At 46.0% G+C, this 18,404-nt stretch overlaps 1 protein-coding gene across 1 annotated transcript; it reads right to left on the reverse strand.

Annotated features, from left to right (window-relative positions):
* Nucleotides 1-1,559: 1,559 nt before the first annotated feature.
* Nucleotides 1,560-17,411, reverse strand: GAMT (guanidinoacetate N-methyltransferase). Its single transcript, XM_072601394.1, has 6 exons — nucleotides 17,072-17,411; nucleotides 7,973-8,118; nucleotides 7,571-7,634; nucleotides 5,934-6,001; nucleotides 5,634-5,744; nucleotides 1,560-3,197 (listed from the first exon to the last, which is right to left on the reverse strand). Exons 1-6 carry the CDS (start codon nucleotides 17,253-17,255, stop codon nucleotides 3,057-3,059), a joined length of 714 nt encoding a protein of 237 aa, XP_072457495.1. The 5' UTR covers nucleotides 17,256-17,411; the 3' UTR covers nucleotides 1,560-3,056.
* Nucleotides 17,412-18,404: the final 993 nt, after the last annotated feature.

The raw sequence follows: 18,404 nt of genomic DNA on the forward strand, positions 1-18,404 counted from the left end.
AAATGTGTCATGCAGTTTTCTGGAAAGAAACCATCTAACCTGATCTCAGTTCTAGGCCTAGCTTGTAAATATACCAATGGATCGACTCCATAGTCTACCTAACCCACTGTCATGTTACAATCCAGACCCTGTCTTTCATTGTTACTGTCTGCCTCACAGGGTTATTTTGAAGAAAAAATGAAGACCATCATATCATTCTCATTAAACTTCAGCCAGAGTAATCGAAGGTCAGCTTGACTACCAGCACCGTTAAGAGATGTCACCACCAATGGGGTATTCGAAGGTGAACAGTGCTGAGAAGAAAACCTAGAGCTCTGTTACAGGAGGCAGATGTGAAGCAGGATGTATGATATGGACTGGGTAGTGAGGTATCAGGAGTCCACATTGCAGGGCCAGCTATTTTTGTGGTGCTTCCAGCACAAGGCACTCTGGGGAGCCTGGACATGGCAGCCCTGGAGGACCCTGAGAAGGGCCTTGATCTTTAAGCCAGCCAGTGAAAGTTTTGTGCTACTTGTCTAATTTTTATTACATCATCTGTTCATTTCTCACCTTTCTCAGGATACTTTGCAGGCTCCCAGTTTGTAAGCTTCCTCAATCCCCCTTTGAATATGTCCATTAATTTTGCAAATGATTCTCTCCCCTCACTTATGCTCTGTCTTCCCCAAAGGGCATCTTCCACCCTTTGATACTGGTTTCCCAAGACTATAAAAAGTTATGCTTTGAATAATAACAAGACAAAAGTTCATGTTGCAAAATTACAAAGAAGAAAAACATAGTCCTAAAGAAGATATGAGAAGAGACCTCCCTTCATGGGTGTGAAAAATCTCTTCAGATTTTTTTTTAGTGTTTTGATGCGTTAATTTTTTTCTTAAAAAAAATTTTTTCATGAGATAACTAAGGAAGAATTTTGTCTTTCAGTCATGGCCAACTCTTGTGACCCCACTGTGATCCTCCACTGTCTCCAAATGTTGTTCATTGCTTCCATGATACTATCCATCTCATCCTCTGCCTTCCCTTTTTCCTTTTGTCTTCAATCTTTTCCAACATCAACCAATAAAAGAGGAAACTTAGGTGATGTAAAAGCAAGAGGTAATTAAAACATTAAGTTGTGGTTTTCTAAACCTTCGTGAGTCCCACTGTCCAGTTAACTTTTGCAAGGAGTCTCTCTCACATGGCTGGATGTATCAGTGGGCTAGCAACTGGCAGAGTCCTGGCAGTCATTTCTTCAACAGGAGTATTAAGTAATAGGATGGGTTTAAGTAGAGATGGGAGGGACCCAAGCTCAGTGTGGGAAGGGCCTTCCATCCTTTGGACTCATTTCCTGCTTGCACTTCCCTCAAAGACCCATTTGCTTGCTTATACCACTCCCCACTCATTTCTTTTCCCTATCTCCTCCCTTCCCTTTGTTTTTCCTTAATCTCTCCTATGTCCACATTTCTTCAGTCTTACCTATACATACATACACACACACACACACACACACACACACACACACACACACACACACACACACACACACACGAGTTCACAAGTCAAGAAGGAAATCTTAAGTCTCCAGCTGAGGTTAGAATTCCTTTATTATTTGGGCAGCAGGCCTTCTGCTACAAGTGAGAAGGTGCAAGGCCTTCCCTTTGCCCACAGGACCTCTGGTGCCCCAGTAGGGCACCAGCTTTGAAGAGCGCCAAATAAAGGATACAGGGGCCTCACAGTGTATTAGTAAAAGTTAAGGCTTCTAAATGGACTTAAGCAGGGAAACAGACTTTTGAAAGGGAACAAACAGGGTGTCATGGAACATGCCTGGGCCTAGAGTCCCTCAGCCTCTGGACCTCAGTTTGATAGAGCACCGGACATCAAGAGAGCCGAGTTCAGATCCCAGCTCCTCTTTAGTGGTTGCGGACAAGTCACTTGTCAATTTCTTCACCTATAAAGGGACAGGGACTGAATCTCTGATTTTATCGATTAAAGGGAACTCTCCAGTGAGAAAACTTGCTCTGTCAATGTAGATCTGCACCTTAGTCTGAAGGAGATGCCTAGAATAACTAGGTTTTATAACTTGGCCTGAGTCATAATAGCCAGTATGTCAGAGGCCAGACTTGAACCCAGGTCTTCCTGGCTCCAAAACCCAGCTCTGGCTACTGTCTAGGAGATATAAGGTCTCTCAGTCATCTATAAAATGGGGGTACTCTTTGTAATACCCATTTCAAAGGAAAGGCAATTAATCAGTGTCAGGCACTATGCTAAGCCCTGAGAATACAAAGAAATATAAAAACATTTTCCCTGCTCTCAAGGGATGCTGTGAGGACCTCAGAGACTATCCAGTCTGGTTCAGCTAATAACCTGAAGGAGAATCCCAACCCCAGCAAGTAGACGTTGACTCTGAAGCCCTCCAATGAGGGGGAGTACCAGTCCAAAAGCATTTGCACCCCCTGGATTATCAATACGCTGCCTCAAATGGGGTACAAGCCCCAAGCTCTAGATTTCTCTGTACTTCTCTAGCACCAAGGAGCACATTATAGGTACTTGATAAACCAGGGGAGGGACATTTCCTTTTCTGGGGGGGAAGGGTGGCATTTCCTTAAAGCAATTCCTTGCAGAGACTTTTGGACAAGAAATTCCCATTTAGATAACCTGATTATTGCTTTTGAGAGTAGTCAATTCCTGTCAAGCAGGTACATATACCCATTCTACAGATGAAACAAATAAAGGCCTCAAGTAGCTTACAAGGACCAAGATGATAGACAAATCAAAAGGCATAAAAATCCTGAACCTTAACTTCAAGCACTGGGCTCTAACCAGAGCTTAATATGTGTTTGTTGTATTGAAACAGAAGCCTCTTTGCCACCCTTGAGGCCTTGAGTCAAGAGACAGGCCTAGAGAGTCCCTCAATCCCCCTGTTTGCTCTTTGTTTCTTTTCTTGTCAAGTTCCCCTGTCAAGTCCTGTTAGGAAGTTGGCTGGGATCTACTGAGCAAACCTAGGCTCTAGCCTTGACTGGCTAGAGAGTCCCTGAGGCCCCCACTCCAGGATCAGCCCAATAGGAAGAGGAAGCTGGACACCCTCAGTGTTTGAGGACCGTCGGGGTGATCATCTTGGGGAAGGAGTAGTAACGGCATTCCTCAGGGGGCACCAGGTCCATCACAGTGGTGCTGATATTCTCCTTCTTGAAACCTGCTTCCACCAGGGCTGCAATCTGGGTCTCCTAAGGGACAGGAAAAAGGCCTGGGTCATCCTCCAGGAGGTATACTGGAAAAATGTATCTGGTGGATCTGAGGAGGGACACCCAGGTTTGACTCCTAGCTCTTATCATTTACTCTCAGTGGGACTTGAGACAAGTCATTTCTCTACTCCTAGTTTCTGCTTCCCTTTCCTAGATAGCCTTGAAGTTTGTTTTTGTTTTCCTAATTGAGCTAAATTGGAGATATCTATGAGTTAAAGAACATGGGCTCAAATGTGGGTTCTGCCACAGAGGATCTCTAGGATCTTGGACAAGTTCAACTTGTCTGATGGACTTCTAAGGTCCCCTCCAGCTTAGGTCTATGACCCTCTGAGTATGTGCAGGCCCCTAAAAGAAATGAGATCAGGAGAAATTCCCGGAGGAAAAATTGGTCATGAGTCTTTGCTAAAGGGAGAGGTGTTTGGAGAGGGAGTCCTAGAGAGCTTTGACACAGACATTACAGAGGGTGACATGGTCTCCATGAAGTCATCCTTTGGGAATCAAAACTAGAAAACAATAAAAGTTCGGTTATCTGTTCATCTTTAAGATTTAAAGAATCTATGAATTTGTTGATGCGGCAATATCTCAGCATTGACAGAGGTCCCCGTATCTTAAATGAATTAATGTAGCTAAAAACAAAACAAAACAAAAATGCCAATTATCCTTTTGGGGGGGGTCAGCCTTCCCACTTCTTAGACAGGTGGGTCCCTGAATACCACACAGAATACAGAGTGGTAGAAGGGGTGCTGGACTAGAGAACCTGGATTCAAATACTGGTTCTGCGACTTACTACCATGTGAAACCTATCTTAGGGCTTCGGGCTTCCTCAACTGTCAAAATGAGGGGGGAAAGGATGGAAAGAACAACCTAGAAGTTCCCTCCCCTCTCTCAATCTGTGACGCCATGTGAATCCAAGGACCCGACTCTGACATTATGATCTGTGGGACCTTGGGTCATTCCTTTAACTCCTCTGGGCACATTTCCTTATCTGTAAAATGAGGGCATCAGACTTAATTTCTAAGATCCTGTCCTACTCTAAGTTTACAATACCATGACCTTGGGCTCATCACTACACCTCCTCTGGCCTCAGTTTCTTCATCTGAGGTCCTTTTCAACTCTACTTTCTGTAATTGTTTAAGAGACTGATTGGGGAAGTACTCTGTGAACCAGAAAACAGTAGAGAAATAGGAGCTGTTATTGTTCTTAGTAGGAAAGGAGGAAGGCATGTTTGCATCTCTGGAGGCTGCCCTGAATTCAGTGACTTCACCTTTGCTTCCCATGTCCTTCTAAGTTTTGGGACCTCAGAACACAGGATGTCAGAGCTGGGAGGGTCCTTAGAACATATGATGTCAGGACTGGGAGAGACATTCAGAATATCAAGGCTGGTAGGGACATTGGAATGCAGGATGTTAGAGCTGGGAAGGCCCTTAGGACAGAGAATATCAGAGCTGGGAGGGCCCTTAGAACACAGGACATCAGAACTGAGAGGGCTCTTAAAACATGGAATGTCAGAGCTGGAATGCTCCTTAGAACACAGGATGTCAGAGCTGGGAGGGCCCTTAGAACACAGGACGTCAGAACTGAGAGGGCTCTTAGAACATGGAATGTCAGAGCTGGAATGCTCTTTAGACCACAGGATGTCAGAGGTGGGAAGCAGCTTAGATACTGACTGTCAAAGATGGTGGGAAGGAGCTTAAAACAGAGAATAATAAGAATGATAAGGGATCACAGCTCTGGAGCTGGAAAGGATCTCAGAAGCCATCTGATTCAACTGCTTTAACTTCTAATTAAAAAACTGAGATCCAGGGAAAGTACCCGGTGCCTGAGAGTACACGATGTCAGAAGCAGGATTGGCACCCGTAGGTCCAGTACTTTTTCCACTGTACCACACGGTTGAGAGGGACCTTGTTGTCATTCTTCAAGTCCCTTTGGGTCTGCTTGGCAAAGATACTGGAGTGGTTTGCCATCTCCTTCTCCAGCTCATTTTGCAGATGAAGAAACTGAAGCAAACAGGGTAAAGTGACTTGCCCAGGGTCAAACAACTAGTAAGTGTCTGAGGCTGGGTTTGAACTCAGGAAGAGGAGTCTTCCTGAGAACCAGGTCAGGTGCTCCATCTACTGCGCCACTGGGCTGCCAACTGAAATGTACCAACTTAGGGCATGGAATATCAGATCTTAGAAAACCATCTTGTCCAACTCCTTCATTTATGGGGGAGAAACCAAGGCCCAAAGAGAAGTAATTATGCTAAGGTTAATCACAAGGTGAGTCTCCGACTCACAGGCCAGGGCTCTTTCTCACAAGCCCTGTGATCCTTACTACACAAACCCAGACATATGGAGACAGGAGCAGGGGTTGATAACACTGAGGGTGGACTGTGAGTGGTCATACTGGAGGGTGTCAGGGCCCAGGTTCATGGCTCACCTCAAACATCTTTTTGATATCCGTGTACTTTGTCTTTAGCAGTTCTCCCCAGGATGTCAGGTTGCAGTAAGTGAGGACACCTCCAGGCTTCAACAGGCGGAAGGCATGAGCCTGGCAGGGTGAAAAGGTAGGGTTTTAATGAGCCCCCATCCCCATTCCCCTCTTCATGCCTCTCGCTAATGCTCTAAAGGACAGAAATGTCTCAAATGAAAACCCATCCTGCTGTCTCCCTGACTTTCGCCTGCTGACAGCATTAAGGAGTGTCACGTTCACAAGCGAATGCCAAGGCCACTGCCTTACCTTGATGAAGTTGAACTGGTGGGTATGCCATGTCTCCTCAGAGAGGGGATAGGTGTCATACAGAATTCCTGTTCCAGAGAAACAATGCTTTTAATTTTGTTTATTCTTTAAAAATGTCATATGGGATGGCCTTTGATCTTCACATTTCTGTATGTGTGACAGCCCCTTACCTCTTTCTCACCCAGGACTAAACTGTTTCATGCAACAAAGAAGAAGCAATTTTGCAAAAATAAATGATATAGCCTGACAACATGGCTGTATTTTGTATCCCACTACTTTGCTGAAGCTCTTAATTTTCTTGTTTATTTTCTTCGATGATTCTCTGGGGTTTTCCAAGTAAACCACCACATTACCCAAAAACAGGAATACTTTTGTCTCTGCTTTACCCATTCTTGTGTTTTTAATTTCTTTTTCTTATTGCGATCTTGAGCATTTGTAGAACTATAGCAAATAACAGTGGGGAAAGGGGACATTCTCACTTCACTCCTATGTATTTCTTGGGAAAATTTGTTGGGTTTCCTGGTTAAAAAGAACACTAGCTCTGGGTTTTATACATACACACACATATGCATGTATGCATGTATCTGTGTATACACATATGTATGTGTGTGTATACATTATATATGTACATATATATTTCTTATATTTTCCAAAGATCCTTCTGTGCTATGCTTTGTAGGACTTTTGTTGGTTTTTTAGGATAAATGAGTGTTGTATTTTGTCAAGGGCTTTTTCTGCTTCTATTCCCATCTGATAATCTTCCACCTTTGTGAAAAGAGGAAAGGAATATTTTTTCATTAGGTGTCCATTTGGACCAAAAGTGCTCGTTATAGTTACTTACAATAGTTAGTGTATTATCTCCAGGCAAACGTGCCTGATTTACTATCTTCAGTCCTTTACAAAAAAGAAAAAAGAAAAAGCTAAGAAGCTTTTTAAAATCTGTCCCTGAACTTAGAAAGGAAGTTCCAGGGCTTTACAAGATCCAGGCAATGTTCCTTAATCTAATGTGTAACTATGTTAACTCAGGGAGATAGAGAGTGGGTAGGAAGGAGCCTGGTGTAAATAGTGCCAAGGTCACCAGCTCCCAATAGCAACAAGCCTGGGGAGGGAGGCAGCATTAATACATTAACTCTTTCCCAAGGGCCCTGGAGCGGGAGTCTCCCCTGGAGTCAGTGCCTTAACCTAAAGAGATAATACTATAAAGACAGAATTTCAGGCAACAGCACCAGTTGTCCAGTGAGACAAGGAGACTTTCCGGTCATTTATTTCACCGGTGAAAGGAATTCCCAGACCTACCCACAGACTGCTGTCCCACCATCACCCCTCCTGGAGAGCTAATTGTCCAGTTATCATAGCAGGTAGTGTTGGACCGGGAATCAGGAAGACTCGAGTTCAAATCTGACCTCAGATACTTACTAGCTGTGTGACCCCTGAGCAAGTTATTCAACCATGGTCTACCTCAGTTTGGTCATCTATAAAATGGGACTAATAGCATCTACTTCCCAGGGTTGTTGTATGGATAAAATGAGATAATTGGGAATGTGTTCTGAAAACCTTAAGGTGACACATAAATCATTATTGCTGCTGTCGTGTTACTGTTAGGTTAGTCCTTCTCATGCCTCTTTGCTCTTTCTCACCATCGAAATGTCCATCAGGCAGGTTGGGTGCTACTTCTTCCCACAAGCCTTTTAAGGGAACGACCTTAGGGACAGGAGAGAAAAAAGAGAGATCAAATCCAGCCTCGGACATTTCCCAGCTGTGTGACCCTGAGCAAGTCACTTCACCTTCTTTGCCTCAGTTTCCTCATCTGTAAAATGAGGATATTAACACCACCTATCCATCAGGGCTGTTGTGAGGATCCAATGAGAGTAGTGCTTACACATAGCAGGTGCTTAACAAGTACTTATTTCCTTTCCATTCCTCCTCTCCTACCACAACCCCTTAGAGTCTGTCCCAAGGGCCCATAGGCCACTGCAGATGTGCTATGACTGAGCCCACCCAGGACAAGATGTCCTTCCCAGCACAGCCCCAACCACTACCTTGTGGGGCTGATGCTGGGCCCAGTCCTGCAGCCGCTGGAAGACGCCATCGTTGCACTCAATGATCCAGTGCTCCTGGATGTTGGCTTCTTGTACCTTACTGGCAGCGATGGCCATCCCAAAGCCCACCTCCAGGACCCTTCCACCTGGGATAGAAACCAGAGGGAAGAGTGACCCAAAGTCTACCAAGGCTCCCAAGGAGTCATGGAACATCTCCTGCCCGAGATGAGTTTAAAGTCCACCCTTTACCCCCAATCCTGTGAGAATCGAGGCTGGATTTCAATCTCACCAGATCCTCACGTTCCTGTCCCCTCTCTGTGCCCCACCCCCACCCGCCCAGGGGAGAGGCAGGAATAGCAGAAGGGTGGGGGGAACAGTTCCAATTTTCAGTTGGATTCTAGTTTTGAGCTTCCAATCTCTGCCATGACTAACTCCCTGCATGACTGACCCTGGACAAGTCTCCTGACTTCTGCAGGCCTCAGTTCCTTCTTCTGAAAAATACGAGCTTGGACTAGGTAAGCTCAGAAATTCTGTCTTGGACATTCCCAGGGTCTAGAAAGTCTTAGCTCTTCCTCTCTCTGCCCTAGGGCAGAGCCAGCTTGATCAGTAAGGGAGCAGAAAACCCATCTACCCCAAGCATTCTCCTCCTCCTCCATCCCCAATTCTTGCTCTGGAAACAGGAAACCAATCAGCTGCTTCTGGAAAAAGGCAAGACTGAGGACTGTGCTCTGATCACCATTCCTGTGATTGCCTGGCCTGACTCCCTGCTCCTCCATCACTCCCCTGGCCTGCCTCCTCCTATTGGGATGTAAACTCCATGTAAGCAGAGACCCTCTCACTTTTATATTAATATCCCCCCCACCTCCCTTCACCTAGTATGGTACCAGGTACATAGCAGGTGCTTTAAAATGCTCTTTTATTCATTCGTTAACTCTCTACCTAAGTCAACCCTATCCTTCCCTCACACCCCTCCTCCTCCCAGATGCCTTCTCTGAACACTCCCTACCTCTCAGCTGAATTCTCCCTTCTCTCTACCCCTAAGGCACTTATGACCTATAATATCCCACTGTCTCGCCTCCTTATATAGCCCTATGTTGCATGTTATATGTTGATGCATAGGTTATAGGAGTCTTGTCCCTACCCCCAACACACCTACGCACCCACACACACACACCCACACACACCCACATTCCCACACCCCCCCCCCCATACACACACACCCACTCACCCCCACACACCTCCTGGAGCCAGTCACAGAAACAAATTCATTCAACAACAAACCGTCTGTGTAAACACACTGCGTTGGAGACTGGGAATACACAGGAACAAATCCGGGCCTGCCCTCCAGGACTTTACATTCAACTGACAGGATATGCTTCAAATATACTTAAGTAAATACCAAGTAATTTCAGGAGGGAAGGGGAGAGTTCTGACACGTGGGAAGCTGGAAGGATCAGGAAAGGCCTCCCTAGTGTGGAAGACAGAGGAGGAAGAATATTCCAGCCCAGATGGAACAGAAAATCTGTCAAAGACACAGATGAGAGAGATGGAGTATGGTGTACAGAGAAGGGACAGAGGCTAGGGTGGCTGTATATATGAAGGGAAGGAATGGCAGGGCTCAAAGGGACTTGAAAATGTAGGACAGCCGTTCTAGGAGGTTCCTCGAAGCAGAGAATGTCAGAGTTGGGAGGGCCCTTAGAACTCAGACGCTGGGAGATACCTTAGAGATTGTCTAGTTCAATTTTCTCACTTTACAGGTAGGTAAACTGAGGCCCAAACAGGTAATGTAACTCAGCCACTCAGAAAACAACTCAGTGGTGGAGTTGAAATGAGACCATGCTCCTTCAGCTCCTTCAAGGCTTCTCAACTGGGCTCAGACTCTGAGTGCTCTTGGACAGATGATTAAATTCCTCAGATTCTCCATTTCCCAAATCTATAAAGTAGGAATAAAAATAATTCCCACAAGGAGGCATGAGAGTAGGGGAAATTTCACTGAATGTGGAGTGCTGGGTTTGAATCCTGTTTCCCTAGGATCTCCATTTGTAAAAGGTCAAGCTATAATCACCAGTAAGGTGTCTGTCTGTCAGCTCTAAGTGCCCAAGGCTCTCTCCACTGCACCAATTGCCTTGGTTCTTTTATCTGGCTCCTTCCCAGAGCCTGGGACAGGCCAAGAACATTTGGGAGGTTGTCAGGAAACACTCAGCTGGCAGACTGATAAGAGAGCTAAGGTGTACCAGACCCTGGGAGGGCAGATTTGCCCAAAGCCATCAGTACCTTCTGGGAGAAAGCCCTGGTGCCTCTGACTGGTTATTTCCAGGGGTTTCTCCAGGACTAGTTTACCCCCACCCCCACCTGTCTCCTCCATTGACAAGGGAGCACAAGTGGAAGGCCCTGGGTCCCGAGGGCTCCTTTTACACAGAGCTATTCTGGGGAAGGGAGCCAGGCTGAGACTGCAGACAGATCCCAATTTTTACTTGGAAGGAATTGGCCCAGGAGTAAGAAGGGGAAAGGGGTAGTTAGAAGTTTCTAAAGTATAGCCAAAATTCACTGCAGCCTCAGCATTGTTCATGGTATGAATCCCCTCCCCCCAGGAATGCCTTCTCCTATCTATGCAATCACTATCAGCCAGCTCTCCTCCAGCCCCGGACAATCTTTCCTGGAAGGTCAGAGGTGGGAGGCCCTCAGGCTGAGGGGCTATGTCCCCTCTAGCCAGGGTTTCTCTTGGCACCCGGCACAGGGACGTCCAGCCAGCCCCACTCCTCGCCCTTCAAAGATTCTTAGTCTGGATAGAGGCTAAGTGGGAAAGGAATTGGATCTTGGAGAGAAAAGAATAGGGACCTTGGACAAGTCCCCTAAATTTCCTTTGGGAAGGCAGCTTAAAAGAGGAACGTTGCCAACGATTTGTTGCTGTTGTGTTTGCCTTTCATTCTCAAAGAGGACCACGACATCAGGGAAATGATGCCATAACTTGCAAGTGAATTGGATTTAAGTGAGGCAGGCCTCTGCAAGTCACCAGCCTCACTTTCTCCTCCACAGCCATCTGGGTACAGTGGCCACATATTCATCAGGACGACTGGAGATGGCCCAGGATGCAATGGGAGACCCTGGCCCTTTTAGGCTAAGGTCTTTTCAGGTTCCCACTTTGACTGAGGTTAACACCCATTCAGTGAATACGCCTCTTTAAGAAGTGAGTCAAGGGATGGCCCTTTTAACCAAAAAAAAAAAAAATCAAACTGGGAGGGAAAAACCCTCAGGGTTCCTGGGTAAAAGAGAAAGTTACTCTTTAGTATTTACATTCACTCTGATTGGACCTGTGGTCCAATCAATCAATTAGGTTTGCAAAGCACCTTACAAATGAGGTCTCCTTTGATCCCTGCCACAACCCCAGGAAGTAGGTGCTGTTATTATTATCCCCATTTTATAGATGAGGAAACTGGGGCACAGAAAGGTTAGGTGACTTGCCCCAGCTCACACAGCTAGAAGTGTCTCAGGCTGAATTTTAACTTGGATCTTCCTGACACCAGGTCAAGCAGCTTCCAACAAACACACATACTCCACAAGATCTCTGTAGCCTCATATGATTAAAGATTCAGAGGTAAAAGGGACCTGAGAAGGCATCTAGGTCAACCCAATAATTTTTCTATGAAATGCCCAGAGTATGGACTCCAACCTAAGTCGTCACACTCAAAACCAGCATTGTTTGCACTGAACTACTCTGTCTCATTGACAGGCATGTGCTCCATACTCGGGAAGGCAGGAAGCCAGCAACCTCTGTCATGTGTCAGAAGACAAATGCCTGCTGGTTTTCCACATTTAGATGCTTTCCTTGGTCTCAACTGTTGTTTTTGCTTTGCTTTGTTTTGTTTTAAAGGATCCTTTATTAACAACTGAAGCAGTGTAGTTCAGTGGAAGGCATGCTGGATTTAGAGTAGAAGACCTGAGTTCATATCCTGGCACAATACTATCTGTGAGACCTTTGGCAAAACATTTAACATCTCTGGTCCTCAGTTTTCCTCAACTGTAAAATTAGACAAATGGACTAGATGACTTGAGAGGTACCTTCCACTTCCAAAATCTATGCCCTTATGACAGAGAGGTACCACTGTGTGTATTACATATAAACATATATAGGTGTATATGTGCGTGTAATATGTTTGTGTGTGTATATATGTGTGTATATGTGTATACATACACACATACATGTGTGCATATAGGTATATCTGTATACACACATGTACGTATATATAGTGTTTTAAAATTTGCAAAACTCTTTGTATTAACTTGAATCTTCACAGCAATGCTGGGAAGTGCTATTATTATCACCCCCATTTTACAGATGAAGAAACTGAGGCTAAAAGTAGTTAAATGACTTGCACAGGGTCACAAAGCTAGCAAAAACCCGAGGCAGGATTTTAACTCAGATCTTCCAGAGTCTTGTAAAAACAAGCACCCCAACATACACAGGGATCCTGCTATCACAGGTTTTTAGATCTGCATTTCTAAAAGGAAAGGCAACTTTTGAGAGGTCAGCAATCACTTTAATCAAGCACATGGATCATTCACTTAGTTCAGGGGGAAAAGTCAGCATACTGAACTTCAGAGAAAATACAGAGAAATAAAGATCAACAGACAGGGCTTCCAGCTGCCTGACATAAGCAATACATACATCACAGATCAACAGCCAGATAACTGTCTGATTATATATATCTAGATACCAGAGAAAGAAGCACCAACATCTGGGTTTTCAAAGACCTGGTTCTGGCTTCCCAGAGGCCTTGTCTGGCCAAACAAACACTTCCAGTCAGTAAGCCCCAAAGTAAAACCTCACCTCAGAGTATCTGTACATTTTTCAGAGCCAGAGGGCGTCACAACCCAGGAGAACTAGGGCCTCATTAGAAAATTAACAAAAGGTGTGGGCCTCCCCTAATTAACCTTCTCTTAATGGCCCATTATAGGGTGGGGAAGATCTTTTCCGCTTAGCTTTACTAGTCTGCCTTCAGTATAACCCTCCCCAACTAGAGGAACCACCCAGAACCCTAGTTCTCATCCCTTCTCCAGGGAGGGCCAGTAAAGATGTGGGTCTAAGTACCCCAGGGCCTGGATCTCAGCAGCTGGGGGTCTCCCTTCCCTTTGGGAACCACATCCCTGGGACTATTCTCAGAACCAGGTTCTCACCTTGATTTCTCTCTGTAGGGTTTCCTCCCAGCTGTTATTCCAGTTCGGCTCACTTACCCCATATATAAACTTAAGCGTTCTGAACTGGATGGGCTGGGGGAATCAGGGAAGGCTTCCTGGAGGAGGTAGGACTATGAGTTTGATTTTGAAATTTTGGATAGTGGAGAGAGAAAAGAAGGCAAAAAGAAAGATGAGATGGTCTGAGCAAGGAATGATTTGTTAGAAACAGAGAATAGAGGAGCACTTAGAACAGATGGCAGGAGAGGTAAACTGACCCAAATTGTGAAGGCGGTGTTTAGGAGTTTCCCTGATTGGTCCTCCTCATTGTCATCCACCTCTCTAATCCATCTCCTGAACAGTAGCCAAGCACGGATCTGACCACTTCACTTTCCTGCACAAAAGCCTCCAGTGGCTCCCTAATGTCTAGGACCAAAAGCAAACTTGGTGTGGCATTCCAAGCTCTACTTTTCCAGGCTCATTGTCCATTCGTGCATCCTTGTAGCTTTGCGGGGAACCTGCACTTAAGACCACCTTAAGGCCTAAGATTCCCCACCCCTGGGCTAGCCAAAGACCTACTAGCTGATCCTCAATCAATCAACAAACATTGATTAATGTTTGTGCCAAGCACTTCATTAAGCCCTGGAGGGGCTTTAAAAAAAAGGAACTGATACTACTTGAAAGGAACTTATGTCTTCACAAATAACATTTCATGGCCTGTCTCCTGTACAGGTCTGGAATGTTCTCCTTCCTCACTGCTGCTTTATTGAATCCTTACAAAGCCTTCTTCAAAGCTCCGCTGAAACATTCCCTCTTTCATGAGGTCTTTTCCGACCCCCAGCATCTCCCACCACCCAATTCCCTCTTGTTCACTTTGAATCGATGTTGTATTTCCATTTGCTACAATTTTCGGAGGTAGATACTATTACGATCTCCATTTTACAGAAGAGGAAACGAGGCAGACAGAGGTTAAGTGATTTGCCCAGGGTCATACAGGTAGCAAGTGTCTCCAGGACAAGTGCTCTATCCACTTTGTCACCTACCTGCCCCTCTCCTTACTTCTAAAACAGCTTGATCAGTACAGAATGGTGGACTTGGAGTCACAAAGACCAGCGTCCAAATCCTGCCTCAGATACTTACTCATTTGTGTACACTTAGGAAAGTCATTGAACTTCACTCAGCCTCAGTTTCCTCATCTGTAAAACTGATATAATAACGGTGTTGTGTTGGGAGGCTCGAATGAGATATGTAAAGTATTTTACAAATCTTAGTGTTAGATAAAGAGCTAAGGACTGGACTCATAGTTGCATTGATCTTGGTAACTCCTGGATATGTTTGTAAAGCGCTTAGCACAGTGCCTGATTCAAAAGTAGGGGCTTCGTAAATGCCTGTTCCCTTCCCTTTCCTTCTCCCTGTTCCCTTTGGGTGAGAAATTCCAATACTGATTTCTGTGACCTGAGACAGCAGGCAGGAAGACTTTATAAAGTATAACAATAGCATTCTTCCACCTATGAAGGGAAATTCTGGGCCCTGGCACCTGATGTTGACTCACTAACTTCATTGAAAATAGCCCCCAAATCATTATTAAATACTCACAAGCAGATCACAGTGTTGTGGGAATGGGGGAGAGATTTTGCTTACTAAGGGAGGGGAAGCCCAGACAACAATTGAGTTGGCCCCAATGAGTAAAGCCAAAGGAATCCTCAGAAGAACCATAGTGTTGGATCATGGTACTCCAACCTCTCCACAGTTTCTAGATTTCTGGGACTCCACCTTAAAACTCAAATCACTGTGGCTTTCATGGAATGGCCAGTCAGAGCCACAACCCAAGCCTCCCGGGTTCAGGGTTTAGATTTTGATGACTTACAATGAGTGTTCTTTTCCTCCCAGATAGATAAATTAATTTGTGATGGTAAATTGAACCATCTTTTGTCTCACTTTGGACCCAGCCCTAAATCAATGAATAGGTGGGCTTCAGACAACCAGATACCTAGGAAATATCTTAATTTAGAAAGGTCAAGGTCATCCACTGCCAGGTCCTGGATCTGGCTACTGGATTTTGGTGACTGGAGGAATGAGGCTGATGAACAGAAGTAACTCAGTCATGCTCATATCCAATTCGTGCACAAGTCAAGACATCTCCCTCGTGAAGTCATTTGGTCCTCTCCAAGGACGGAGACGAACAACGTCTATTTTTTGTGTACACACTGATTTCCCAGATAGAACAGAAACTTCTTAAGGGCAGGGAGTACTTTGTTTTTGTATCCCCAGCACCTAGTTATACAGTGCCTGGCACATAGTAAGGGTTTAACAAATGCTTGTGGCTGATTGATTGGATGAGTTTAGACTCTTCTTTGACAATGGGAGTCACGAAAGGTATGTGAGATGTTGAGATTATTCATCACAAAGTCTCCAATAAAGAACCAGGCCTAGATGTTCTAGGAAGACAAAAAATGACCTTGTACCTCTTGTACCCCTGGATGATCCCCAGTCATGGTTTTCACCATTTATTCCTGTTTTCTTTCTCCAGGCTCTGCCTCTTACATAGAGGATGTTCTAAGACAATTCATCTCCCTTCTCTGGGCCTCAGTTTCCCCCTTCACTTTGCAGATGCGACTGGATTCTCTAATCTCACTTGCCAGCTCTGATGTTCTAAATGCCAAGGCCAAGAAAGCAAGCGATAGGCATTTAAGTGCCTACCATGGGCCAGGCATCGTGCTAGGTTCTGAGAATATAAAGACAGAAAAAAATCTGCCCTCAAGATTACATTCTATTGGGGAGAATAAGTGCATATATACAAATGCAGAAAATAAAAATGAAAAGTTTAGCTAAGTTCCAATCTCTTCTGCCACTGAACTGGGAGAAGGCCCAGACCCAGACCATTAAAATACATGGGATCATTGAGGCAGGTAAGTGGGGCAGCAGATGGAGCTCTCCACCTGGAGTCCTGAAGACCTGAGTTCATCATATGCAATCCCAGACTCTTACTAGCTGTGTGACCCTGAGCAAGTCACTTAAGCTCTGTCTGCCTCAGTTTCCTCATCTAAAAAATGAGAATTATAGCACCTGCTTTACAGGGTTGTTGAGATACCTTACATAAAGTGCTTATTAGAATACAGATGCTATAAGGTCCAACCTCCTCATTTACAGATAAAAAAAGGAAACTTGACAGAGTGATTTGCCTAGAGTCAAAGAGCTACGGAATTCAAGGCAGACTCTCCAGTCCTGTACACTTCAGGAAGCCTCTTAATATCACATGATATCAATGCATTAGAAAGGTGTTCTTTGATGGAAGTGGGAGAAGGGGTATGGGAGGGCTTCCTGGAGGAAGTGGGGGTATTCCAGCTGGCCTTTAAAGCTAAAAGGGAAGAAAGGCTATTCCAAGCAGAGGAAAGATTGAGGGACTTCAAGAAGCTTCTTTGGGGGGCAGAATCACTCATCCCAGCCTGACTGCTGTAGAGCCTGTCCCACCTGACTGGAGATGGCCTTGAATGTTGGGCAGAATGGACTTGGAATCTGACTCCAAAGCCAGTAAGCAGCTGTGGAAGACCCCTCCTAGCCGTGACTTCCCATGGTCCTCAGACTGCTGGATTTGGAGTTGGAAGGGGTCACAGTCCAGCCCTCTTTTTCCACAGATAAGGAAAGGGGATGGGGGAATCTACTGGGCTTAAGTAACTATCAGACTCAAAGTTTGTGATCACAGGACTTGGCAGAATTAAGGGTCCTAAAGACAGTCCAAACTCCAAAGGAAGGTCACCCATCCAGAAAGAGAGGGGGCAGGGCCCGCATTTGAGCCCAGCCTCTTGCATTCCTCCCCACCCCCACCCCCTTTTCCTCCCCCTCTAGGGTTCTCTAAGGGCTCTCCTGGAAGCTGACCCCTCGGATCCGCTCCGAGGACGGCCCTGGGGCGGAGGGCCCTGCAGGTACCTCGGGAGGAGGCCACGGCGGCCAGCGAGTGCATGTAGGGAGTCTCCCAGCGCTCCATCACCGGCTTGCCCAGGATCTGCAGGTGCGTGTCGGCCCCATCGTAGCCGGCCGCCGCTTTCTGCCAAGCGGGCCGGCAGTCCTCTCCGCTCTGGAAGATGGGCGCTGGGGCAGCCTCTGCACTCATGCTCCGGCCCTGCAGTCGTCCCGACTCTGGAGGCCAGGGGCAGGCCAAGCGGCCTTTATACCAGGGGGCGGGGAGCTCGGCCGAGGCTCGGAGCCAGAGGGCAGGGAGCAGAGGGAAGGAGGGAGACCCTCGGGCAGAGCCCGCCCCTCGCCCTGCCTCCCACCCCCGCCCAGGCTCCGCGAACGAGAAGGGGACATCTGGCTGTCACCTTAGGGTAGTGCAGCCCCGCCCCCCACACCCCTCCAGAGGTTCCGGAATGGAGGTGATTTCTTCCCCTCCTAGAGCCCTTTAAGGTGGGGAGCGCTAGAATGATGAACACATTTTTACAGATACAGAAACCGAGACCCGATCCCGTTGAATTCAAGAAGCATTTATTAAACTTCCACTTTGTATCCAGTACAAAGACAAAAACAATACAATCCCTGCCCTCAAGTTGTTCAGTCGTGTCCGACTCTGTGACTTTCTTGGCAAAGACACTGGAATGATTGGCCCCTTCCTTCTCCAGTGCGTCCCCTTTTTTACTGATGGGGAACTGAGGCACATAGAGTGTAAGTGACTTGACCAGGAGCGGACAGCTTAGTGTCTGAGGCCCTGTTTGAATGCACACCTTCCCATGGCTGGTGCTCTCTCTACTGTCAACAGCAGCCAGCAGCCTGGGGACCAGTGCCACTGGGCTGAAGGGTACATGTCGGGGAGTCATGTGTAAGAGGACTAGATTTAAACTTTTGGGGTAAGAATTCACTATTTGCTAAAAAAAAAAAAAAATACCTCTTGGTGCTCCATCAGCCCACACCACACCATCCATGGTTACAATAAATGGAGAAGTTTTGAATGCTATGGATAAGTTCATTTACCTTAGCAGTATACTTTTTGGGTGGTACGCATTGATAATGAGGTTAAGGTATGAATTGCCAGAGCTAGCTCAGTGTTCCGGAGGTTCTGAAGGAAGATCTACAAGAGAAGAGGTAGACTAACTACCAAACTGAAGGTGTACAGAGCCGTTGTGCTGACCTCATTGTTGTATGTCTGTGAAACATGGACAATCTACCAGCGTGTGCCAGGGAACTGAATCACTTCCATTTGAACTGTCTTAGGAAGATTCTGAGGATCACCTGGAGGGATAAGGTACTGGACACTGAGGTGTTTTCT

Source organism: Notamacropus eugenii, chromosome 4 (assembly GCF_028372415.1).
Source record: "Notamacropus eugenii isolate mMacEug1 chromosome 4, mMacEug1.pri_v2, whole genome shotgun sequence".
NCBI lineage: Eukaryota > Metazoa > Chordata > Mammalia > Diprotodontia > Macropodidae > Notamacropus > Notamacropus eugenii.